At 32.5% G+C, this 12,435-nt stretch overlaps 1 protein-coding gene across 1 annotated transcript; it reads right to left on the bottom strand.

Annotated features, from left to right (window-relative positions):
* Positions 1-992: 992 nt before the first annotated feature.
* LOC121409668 (galanin receptor 2a-like) lies at positions 993-2,231 on the bottom strand. Its single transcript, XM_041601577.1, has one exon. It carries the CDS (start codon positions 2,229-2,231, stop codon positions 993-995), a length of 1,239 nt encoding a protein of 412 aa, XP_041457511.1.
* Between the last annotated feature and the right edge of the window lie 10,204 nt (positions 2,232-12,435).

The raw sequence follows: 12,435 nt of genomic DNA, 5'->3' as shown, positions 1-12,435 counted from the left end.
ACACAGGATGGCGCGACAAACGCCAATGTAAAAATGACAGGACTTAATGAGCTCCCTTGCGGGATTCCGTGGTCTTATACATACTTTTCTGACATACTATTATTAACTTTCACGTTACAATATCTATTTCTTAAAAAACTCTAATAAAGAAAAATAATTTTCCACTAATATCCAACATTGAATATTTTTTTATTTTTTTTCCTTTCCATAACGAATCAAATGCCTTTTCCAGGTCTCAAAAAAACTGCCACGGTGTATTTTTCCTCCTTCAATGCTAAATGAACATCTGTTTCAAGCCTGACTAAATGATCTTTGACACTGATATTTGCGGAATCCTGATTGAAGTGGGTTTAACGTTTTCTTATTATCAAAAACCGATTCAGACGGTTTTTAATCATTTTCTCCATAACTTTAAACAGGGTTGATAATAAAGAAATAGGTCTAGATAGGATGACGCTAAACTAGGAACCTTTCCAGGTTTCAAAATAGGTATTTGAACAACTTTGTACCACTGACAAGGGAAATGTAAAGTTTTCAATATGTCGTTGTACAGATCTAATATAAAATCAAGCGCTATTTGGGGTAAGTTTTTTTTTTTTTAACATAATCGAATGAATATCATCCTTACCTGGCGCTGAGTTTTTCAATTCTTGTAAAACACTCATTTCATTCATGTTAAAATCGTCATTAATGCAGTCATCATTCGACATTTCTTTACATAAATTATCTTCATTTTCACCATCATTATTATATATATTGTCGGATGCCTTTGTTGCACTTGGGAGAGGGCGCTTTAGTGTACACAACGCCTTTGCCGGCTCACATTAAAATAATCAAGGAAAGCGTATCCGAAATGTATTATCCTGAAATTTAATATTTTCAGCACAAAACTGTTCAAAAATTGAATGCATGTGGTACTGACTCCACCGAGAATTGCATTGCTTGGTTGATTGGTTTCTCTCGCTGCGGTATCAGCATCATGCCCGCTCTGTTCAAACATCATGCGATTCTCCATTCACTTGCCCTTTAGTTGACTGCTCGGACTTTTGACCAAAGAGCGGAGCGTTTTGTGAGGATGAGGTGATACCGCACAGTAGATCCTTGACAGCATCACGGAAAGGTGGATACCTGATGGTATAGATGATTGGGTTGATACAGGAATTCAGGAACATCAGGTTAATCAAACCAGAACTTAGAGGGCTCCAGATGAAGGAGATAGGCAGCAAACCCACATTAAGCAAGACTAACGCTGTCTGGTTTGGAAAGAAACAGATGATGTAGATACCGACAACGACTAACATCAGCTTGATGATTCTGTTGCGGGCGACTACGTGAAAAGATGGTTTGGCATTCTTCTGGATCTGTGCTTTTTTGGTGATCAACCGTTGTGTGTGAAGGGAGTATGCCGTCAGGGTTTGCACGATGACCAGAGAGGAAACAGGAATCAACACTGTCACGGTGTAATTGTATATTCCAACTGACAGAATGAGACTCGGAACTACGTGGTGGAGACATGTGCACTCTGGGGTAAGGACAAATACGAAAGGTACGAAGAGGTTGGACAAAACACCGGCAAAAAGCCATACAGAGCAAATGAGAATCTTGGTGTTTCTGGAAGTGAAGATAAGAATATGCTTGAATGGAGATGATATGGCTAAGTATCGTTCAATGCCGATCGCCATCAGGATATATGAAGATGTGGTGAGACCAACAAATAAAAAAAACAGGGAATCGATCAGTTTGCAGTAGAGTACACCAAATATAGTGTTAGGCAAGAACTTACTGGTTGGAATCGGGAAAATAAATACTGAGCTGAAGAGATCAGCAACCGCAAGTGTTGCAACTAGGGTGTCCATCGAACGCAAGGTGCTGTTACGTTTCGCTAGGACTGTAATGACCAAAATATTACCAGTGATGCCAAACACAGATATTACTATCTGGACGCATTCTGCTAACCGCCATCTTATAGGATTCCATACCCATCGATCGCAGGTTTGCTCAACGTGGTCAGGTGCACTGCCGTTGACTCGAGTTTGTCCTTCGGTAGTAGAGCCATCAGGACTGGAGACATCTTTTCCGCCAAACCTGTCATCAGTATCCTGTGTCTGTGTGAATGCAGCATCTGTTAGGCCGACTTCATAATCATATACCGTTGAGTAGGATTCCTCTGCAAGACTCACATTCTTTTCCATCTCCACTTGCTTCGGTTTCAATTCGGTGTGGGTTTCCATGGAATGTCCAATCGAAGCATGATGAAAGGTGATCAATATAAAGATATGGTAACGACTTACGAAATGTATTCCCATGTTTGAAACGATGAACTGGCACTCTGAAATGAATGGTGGAATTTATATTTCGTTAGTTAAGTTCGAAACGAAATGCAATTTTGTGACTATCTGATGTATAATATTATGTTAAAAAAATAAGAATTTTATCTTTCACAATATTGTAATACGTAGGCTACGTTTAATTTGCCGAAATAGATTAAAGTTTAGGAAGATGTTGCTTCCAACCTCCCTTTGGATGGATGCAAATTTGTTGTGAAGGTTTTATAATGTGAGATGATATCAGATTCCAGATCTAAATTGAGTGTGACATTGGACTGCGCATGCCCACAAAAGGGGGTGATTATTTTACGCCCACGCTATATTAATAACGAACACCTTATGTCAGAAATACAACCAATCCCGGGCAACCAATCGGATCGTATTTTCCTGGTGCAGGGGAGAATGAATATGATCTAATGATACTGATTAAGAGGAATCGCTCTTTGTTGAAAAAATAGTATTTTAGATGTAGTGGTAAGCGTTGCGACAAACTAAATTAAACTAAACTTACTAAACTATTAGCGATCTCTCTGGAGAGAGAAGAAGAAGAACAACAACAACAATAATAATAATAAGAAAAAAGAAACAAGAACAAAGAACAAAAAAAAATCAGCAGAAGATTTTGATAAAGGCCTAATACTAATAGGGCACATTTACTGCATACAAAGTGACCGGACCTTATTGTCATAAATTCTTTTTCCTCCGTAGTTTTGTCCCACTGGGCAATTTTATTTACATTAGAAGAAAAATTGCAAGTTTACAGAAGTAAATAATTATATGAATCATGCAAACAAAATGCTTCAGCATAGTCCATTTCACATTAATTCTTTCCCCCTTCCAATTCAAATCATAAATGTAAAATTCCTCTAATTAATATGTTTTAACCGACTTTCTATTTTTTTAAATTCATGTATATAGTCATGTTCAGCCTCAAAGAGAAAAACTTGTTTTACTAATGTAATGATACAATTCAGAACGTCATTTCGCTTTTATATGTATCCAAACAATATATTCTGTGGAGTAAAATTAATAGTAAACAAAGGAGATGGTATCCACGACTCTACTTTGCCCATATATCTCTACTAAACATACAAAAGTAAAAACAGTGTTCGTTTGTTCCCCTTTATAGTATTACAAAATATACAGCACTTAGTATTGGTGATCTCCAGTTATAGAATATCATTTAAAAACACAATCCTATTGAAAACTTTGCATTTGAAATTTTCTATGGCCTTATGTCCATTGTGATTCTGAAAATCATCCCGTCAAAGAAAAGGGATTATGGTGTGATCTATAAGATTTGAATTCTTTCCCCATTTTCTTGCAATAGTTTTGGCAAAATCTTGATTTCCTATCAGTGGTTTGTATATATTTTTACATCCCTTTTTATTATGCATAATAGAAGAAATAAGTGGCATAACAATTGGCTCACATATTCTATGACTTAGGGTTTTGAAGTTTCGATTGATTAAACGTATATCATAGAGCCTGACATATTAAAAAAAATTGTAAAAAATCAACCTTGAAATCAAACTTTGATTCACATTGGGTTAAATGTATATTTCCTTTTTGATCTAATAAATCATAATAAAGCTCGTCCCCTTATCTTGCCACTGTTTGAAATAAACAGACTTCCATCCATTTGCATTTTACTGTTTTTGCATAAAGGTTGCCCTAACCAACTTTTATTTTCCGATTTCTTAAATATAAAAAAAAAACAGCATGGAAAAAATATTTTCCAAAATGGATTATTATTTTTTCCTGATATGTTATGAAGATATTTTGTCTCCGTAATATAGGTAGAACGGCTGTGCTAAAATAGTCAAAAATGTTTACTTACGGGGGAGGAGGACTTGAGGAGGAGGGGAGGGGGGGGGGTCAACTAAAATGGAATCAGAATCATGTCAATGGCATTTTTCTCTAAAGTTCTTTATTTCTTCATTTTCTCGCATTCTTATCCCTTTCATCATAACCAGGATTTTGACATTTTCTATTCACATGAAATATTGTAATATAATTATACCATCTGTAGTACCAAACAAAACAAATCGGGATGTGTTTTTATTAAACTTGTACGATTGAGACTCAGAAAGAACGAGGGAAGTGCGATGAATGCGAAAAACGCGATGTCCAGGTTGAAATTAACGATGATATTTTAGAATAATGAAGTGCTGATATTTTGCTTAACCGTAGTATTCCGTGATCGAAAATGCAGTTTGAGGTGAATTGATTGAGACTTTATAGTCTCAGGGTTTTCTTTTAAAACTGTTCCGTTGAGCCCCAGTATCTCCTGGAGATATAAGTAGTCATTGACGTATATGTGATGTGCTAAAATTTAGGGAGAGAACATTCATTGGCGTATTGGCAAGATTCCTCAACAATTGCGAGCGAGCAAAGCGAGCGAGGACTTTTTAGAACTGAAAATACAATTCAATTTTTTGAAAGATTTTGAAGTATCAAATTTCATAATTTTCCTTTGCTTTCTTTCCATTCCATTTTCTTTCATGAACATAACCATGGTAATCGTTCTACTGATGAAGACAAAGATTAGTCTGATCTTGCACATGTTGTAAATTATGTTGCTCAATTTAACTGTTTGATATACAGTCAAAATGAAATACTGCAGATAATTAGTTCAAACTAAACAAAGTGTGATCAAGAACTAAAATACAGCTGAATAATACCTTCACTCAGTTTCTCAGAAGCATATCACTTAAAACAGAAGGCCTGCAATTTTAATAATGACAAAACACTAGAATACGAATTTACGACAATTTTAGTTTGGATATAAGAAAATTCTACCATGACACACGAATAGAACACTAGATTACGAACTTACGACAATTTTAGTTTCGATATTTAATTTTTTAATTCGATTTAATTCGATATTTAATATTTTATTTAATGATCAAATACTATGAAAAATCTTTAACATCGTTTGACTTGTGTATTTACAATGAGAACAAATGATAATAAGCATCTAACAACAAGCCATTAGAAAGGAATGTTGAACAACGATGAAATTATGTAACAGAATGATGAATATATATATATTTTTTTATTCAATTTGAAAATGCCTCTCACTTTTTTATGAATTTTTTTACGGAAGTAGGGTGAACAAAAAATAATTAAAAAGTGAAAAATTGGCATCAAAATTAGTTTTGAATCAAATAATTGAATTTGGCAGCATGTCCTTATAAAAAAAACAAGCAATAGAAAGGTTAAGAAGGATTGAATAAGTTGAAATAGAATTCAAAAATACATTTTTTAACTGAATGTCCTTTACCTTTGTATCACGAACATTTTAATGAATATTATAGAATGTGGTTCCAGTGTACATATATATAAAACGTTGTTGCAATCACCGTTGGATAGGAAATGTTTAAAAGGAAGTGATTGGAAGATTTAAATGAAGAAAGGGCAGAATGGAATGAAACAGAATGAGAATACTTTTAGATTCTCCAAATGGAAAGTCCTTCACGTTTCTTCTTTTCTTTAAAAATATAATCATTAAATCATTACCTGTATATGTGTAGTAAAATGGTTGCATTGGTTTAGTTACTTTTCTTTTTTGGGAGCAAATAATCAATAGTATTCAACCGACAGATCATGTTAGAAAGAAATGATAGAAAGATGACGGAGTGAGAAGAAGGTCCTTTATTTGTTTGTTTGTTTTTGTTTTTTCGATTGAAAGACCTTCAATTTCTTGTAGGTTTTCTTTTCTCTTTTTAATTTATGTAAAAGAAGGAAAGAAAATGTTAAAAGATGTTTACAATAACTGATTAGAAAACTCAAAGCTGAACCAAAGTATTATAAAAGTATGACAGCAAGTCTTGGATGGAATGAAAAAAAAAATGATGACAAAAAAAAATGTTTAATTACAGTTGTTTTGATATCAAGTCATTTTTAGAAAGAAGTGTTGAAAAGATATAGAAAGGATTTCATTGATTGAGGAGGAACAAATCACTTGACATAATCTCTTTACATATAGATATAAAATTACAAAAGAATTATTTAGGTCTTAATTCCCATACTTGTATTTGTATAGATAATGGGGTATGATTTCGTCTAACAGCTCCAAACGCATGCATAAATAATCTCTTTTCTTCTCTTAATGCAACTAATAATTCCAAATAAGGAATACTCACTTGTTAAATTGTATCTGATAAAATGCATGCATAATATTTTGCGTGTCAATATTTTGGTCTTCTATTTCCATGAAATGTCGTTGAGGTCAACTGTAAGTAAATGATTTTTTTTTATGTTGGAGTGCCTTTCCTCAAATGAAAAAAAATGGAAAAAGCTGGTGCTGTTATTTGCGTATTGCATTCCTCTTGCATTTGTAGCAAAAAATATAGACATTTTAAACGATTCTACAAAATCTGATGTAGAGGTTTAATGTCTCGGACATGAGTCCATTATTTTTTGTTATTCCATCAACAAGGATATGTTTGACATATATAGAAAACGCATTTAAAAAATGCTATATGACGGTATCGAGAGAGTTGAGATACACAGATTTCATTCAATTCTTTTTTTCATGTTATATAATTTTGTTTACATCATATATAAAATCAGGAAAAAAAATATAAGGCACACTCATTTGTATATAGGTGTATATATACATGTTTATAATGTATTCGCATGACACTTGCATGTCTATTTTTTAAGTCCTTGAAAGGTTTGCGAGGCCAAGTGTAAAGGAGTTTTTTTTTCTTTTACCTATGTTTCAGTGCCTTTTCTCTGATTAAAAAAGGTCTAGTGGCATGAATAACGGGTTTCAATTGCTTGGAGTAGCTTGACCTTTATTTAAACTGCTCAGTTCATCATTGACCTGCTCTAATATGCAATGTTCTTGTTTCATATTTATGAATAATTATGATAATGACAAATTGCAGTTTAGAGGATAATGGAAAATAAAACCATAAAATCTTAGATGTTTTATTATTAAGGCTTGTTTAAATAATTTTATTAATCAATGAAAAAAGGGTTAATCAGCAGGAGTTTTTTGTAATTCACATCCTTACAGGGGAAAAAGAAGCTAATTCAATGTTAAATTGAGTTTGAATAAATTATTTTTTTCTATAAAGTTTGCATTTGTCATAAACCTGTAAAGCATTTTTATTCAGAGTGTTGCTAATTTAAGCAAGATGAATAATTTGTACATACACCAAATGCGAAATTAAGTAGACGATGTACCACTTTGATTTTAGATTAAGAATATTGTTGTAAAATTCGAACATTGACTCTTTTCACCTCCATTTACTTTACTGGGAAGTCTGCCCTGAATTGTTTGCATCAATGACTATGCCACTTTAAGTATTGTTATAGGGAGGCTTCCCATCTTCGTTATTATCTATGGGAGCTCACCCATGTTCGTTATGCGTCTGTTAAGAACGCAAATGTTAACATTCAGTAGACATTGTATATATGTAAATGTTAACCTGTTGAATCCTTGTTTGTTTGTAGATTTTTTCTTGTTCTCTTTGTGCGTAACCAGTTTTTCTTCATCGAATTCTTCTTCTCTCCAGGTCTTTGCCTCGTCTACACTCACGTGCAAGCGGTATCCATGGTCCCCACAGGAAGCGCTGTTTTTCATTTCGTGTTATTCTCACAAAATTCCCGGTCATTGAAAATCAACCTTTTGCAATGTTGAATGATGATTAGTTATACCATTTGTTTAGGCCGAATACTGAAACCCAACAGAAAAATTGCAACCTGCCGTATTTTGAAAACCTTGTATCCAAGGAAATGAATTTAGCTGTAGACTTAAACGATAATAATGACAATAATTATCACAGTTCAAATTACTTTACCATAAATCAATTTAAATCTCCGGAAAAGTCAGCGAATACATTTTCAATCATGCACATGAATATAAGGAGCCTGAGCTGCAACTTCGATAATTTACGTCTTTTAACTGATACATCTCCACAAACGAATTTGTCTGTAATCGCGTTAACCGAGACATGGTTATCTCAGGAATCTAATACTCTATACTCACTTCCTGGTTATACATTTGTAGAAAATAATAGAGCTAATAGGAGAGGAGGAGGGGTGGGTTTCTATATTAATGACAAATTAGAATATTTCATACATACAGATCTTAATTGTATGAATGAATTTGCTGAATCTATCGTTATTGAAATTCAAATCCAAAAATCTAAAAACATTATTATAGCGGTATTTTATAGACCTCCCAACTCCAACACACATATTTTTTTAGAATACTTACAAGATTTTCTACAAAATCCAGTTTTTATAAATAAAGATTGTTATATAGCAGGAGATTTCAACATAGATATATCTAATACTAACCATAATGCCTCACAAGAATTTTTGGACATAATGATATCCTCATCTTTTTTACCTTTAATTACAAAACCAACCCGGGTTACTAACCAATCTGCAACTCTTATTGATAATATTTTTTGTAATGTTACTCCTTTACCCGAGTCGGGAATTATTTTATCTGATATCTCAGACCATTTTCCGATATTTTCAAGAGTCCCGTTTAGTTTAACAAAAAATCATTCCCCGCAGCATAAGTTCCGAAACGTAACGCCAAATAATATAGCGAGGTTGAAAGAAGGTCTAGAAGACACCGACTGGTCTGAGGTGTTCGGTTCGCAAGATACCAATACTGCATATAATATATTCATTAAAAATTTAACCACACACTTAGATAGACACGTACCACTAGTCATTAAATGCTACAATTATAAAAAGAGTCCAAGACTTCCTTGGATATCGAAATCAATATTACGGTCAATAAATCGTAAAAACAATTTATACTATGCCGACAAAATAAATCGTTCAGAGAAGTCGCATCGCAAATACACCATGTATAAAAATACCCTCACAAAAATTTTGCGCAGCGAAAAACGAAAATACTTCACAAACCAATTAATTCATTTCAAGCATGATATAAGAAAAACATGGCAAACTATAAACAATGCCTTGAATAAGTATAGCGTAAAATCGAACATAAGAACAATAAAACACAATGATATCGAAATTCATGATTCTGCGCGGATAGCTGACATATTCAATCAATATTTTTCACAGATCGGAAAAAATCTAGCCGACAATATACCATTAACACAAAAGAAATTTACCGATTTCACTCACCGACCAAATCCTAATTCTCTTTTTCTATTACCAGTACATAGGAATGAAATAATAGATACAGTGAATAATTTAAAAAACAAAAAGAGTTGTGGTCATGATGGTATTGATAATATTTTATTAAAAAATGTCATAGAATATATTGTTGATCCTTTAGTACACATATTTAATCTATCCTTAATCAATGGCGTCGTTCCTGACAATATGAAAATATCTAAGGTAATACCTGTGTACAAAAAAGGAGATAAGAATAATGTATGTAACTATAGACCGATATCTTTATTGCCTACTCTATCAAAGATTCTAGAAAGAGTGATATATACAAGACTATTAGAATTTTTGAATAAATATAACATAATTTCTGACTTTCAATTTGGATTCCGCCAAAAGCATAGTACTTCTCATGCCACTCTTTCATTTGTTGAAAAAATCACAAAAGCTATTGACAACTTTGAACATACAGTAGGTGTTTTTCTGGACCTCTCCAAGGCCTTTGACACTATAAATAATGAAATACTACTATACAAACTTGAAAATTACGGAATCCGTGGAAAGGCCTTGGAGTGGTTCAGGAATTACCTAATAAACCGTAAACAGTTTGTTCACATAAATGAACACAATTCTTCTCTACTAAAGGTTAATTGGGGTGTTCCTCAAGGCAGCATACTGGGCCCACTTTTATTTTCGATCTATGTAAATGACATTCACAATTCTTCGACAATGTTATCTTATATTCTTTTTGCAGATGATTCAAATGTACTTTATTCTCATCCTAATCCCGATATTTTAGTCAATATATTGAACATTGAACTGGAGAAGCTAGTACAATGGATAAGATCTAATAAATTGTCAATCAATGTACAAAAAACGAAATGTATGCTTTTCAGCAATTCTTTAGATAAATTACCATACGATATTAAATTGGACAACGCTGACATTGAAGTGGTCACTACAACAAAATTTTTAGGTCTGATAGTAGACAACAATTTATCTTGGAAAACACACATTGATTTTATATGCCGTACAATTTCACGCAATATTGGTGTTATAAATAAGGTCAAGTTTTTTCTTCCAACTTCCTCCCTAAAAATGCTTTATTCAACATTAATTTTACCCTATCTAAACTACGGGATAATTGTCTGGGGAAATACACATACATCATATCTAGAACGAATATTACTTTTACAGAAAAAGGCATTGCGCGTTATTTTTGATATGTCCTGGAGATCCCACACAGACCAATTGTTTATTGACAATAAAATCTTAAAAGTAAAAACATTATATCAATATAACTTGGGTCAATTTATGTATCAATTAAATAATAATATGCTACCATCAATCTTTGATTCTTCGTTTAATAAAAACAAAACTATTCATAAATACCCTACACGTCAATCCGAGGAATTTCATTTTCCTCTACCCCGGACAATTCTTGCCAAATCCATCTTCACTTTCGAAGGCCCTCGACTTTGGGGCACTCTTGATAATACTATCAAAGATTCCCCAAGCCTAAATTCTTTTAAATTTAAGTTGAAAAAGTTTCTCCAAGATACTCGTTAGTTTTTTTTAACTCTTCATCACTCATACATTATATTTTTCATATATACTCAGCACTACGAGCTGTGAAATATGATATTTTTCGTTTTCCTGTTATGTAAATTCGCCTTGAGTGTTGGGGCAAGAATCTGGAGACCACTGATCTTGCTATTTTCTCTCATTTTCTATTTCTTTTTATTTCTTTTAAATTATTCATTCAGATAGATTTAAGTTCAAATGTCTACTATGTTGGGTTTATGTTTTGTTTATATTCTTCATACGTGTGTTATAGGAGGCTGCATCCTACAAGCTTCGCTTTTTAGCAGCCTCCTCCGTTTCCGACCTGTTATCTTGATTATTATACATAATAAGTTTCTTTGTTTTATTGATTATAATTATATCAAGATGTATGTAACAAAACTATTGTAAATGTTAATGATTGTTGGAAATGGAAAATAAATGAAATGAAATGAAAAGATATATAAGAAAATTCTACGATCACAAATACAGTTTGATTCAATACAAAGCAACTTTGGATTCAACTTTAACAGATATTTAACATGTAACAAATTAGTGTAATAGGCTTACATTATAGTTACATTACGTTTAGACTTTAAGTGTTTCATGAAAACTATTATTGATATTGGATCATATCAAAACCATAACCAGTATGTAAAGGACAATTCCACCCCTGAAAAAAGTTGATTTGAATCAAAACAAAACAACAAGCTTAACACTGAAAATTTCATAAAAATCGGATGCAATTAAAGTTATGACCTTTTTTCCCTATTTTTTTTCAATTTTTCGCTTTATTATGCAAAGACAGTTATATGCACATCCTGGTTGGTATGCAAATGAGGAGACTGATAACATTGCTCACTCACCGTTTCTTTTGTATGCTGGTATTTAATATGTATTTTTTATTCTTTCATTTAATTCATTGTCATGTGAAACAATTTTTTTAATTCCTCACTGGAATTACCATTGTTTTTAACTATTTTGTTGGTTGAGTCAAGTTTGCCTCTATCGTCAAATCTGTAAAAAAGTGAAATATTGTATATTTCAAACAATAGCAATCAAAAGAAATAGTGAGTGAGAGACATAATCCGCTCTCATATTTGTATATCACTGAGCTGTGAATATAGATTTTTTCCCCTGAAAATTGATTTTATATCAAATTATACTTGTTACGTTTGTTTTATTTTACTTTATTGATTCAAATAAAAACTTTTGAGGGGTGGACATGAAGTGAATTTATTACAAAATTTTAATGTCAAATGTACATGAAATAAAAGTCACTACGTCACATATGACAAAAAAAATGGTAATTGAAACTAACATAATCATGATATTATAGCAGAATGCCAATCAAGGTTAGCCCCAAATAATATCATATATAGTTTAAACAATAATTTAGAGTAAATCACAATATCTGTACATCAAC

This window comes from Lytechinus variegatus, chromosome 2, assembly GCF_018143015.1.
Source record: "Lytechinus variegatus isolate NC3 chromosome 2, Lvar_3.0, whole genome shotgun sequence".
NCBI lineage: Eukaryota > Metazoa > Echinodermata > Echinoidea > Temnopleuroida > Toxopneustidae > Lytechinus > Lytechinus variegatus.
Note: the sequence above shows the minus strand (reverse complement) of the source record. Positions and strands in the feature narration are given on the sequence as shown.

Excerpts from the sequence above, each read along its gene's own strand:
- LOC121409668 (XM_041601577.1), bottom strand. The coding sequence starts at position 2,231 with ATGGAAACCCACACCGAATTGAAACCGAAGCAAGTGGAGATGGAAAAG.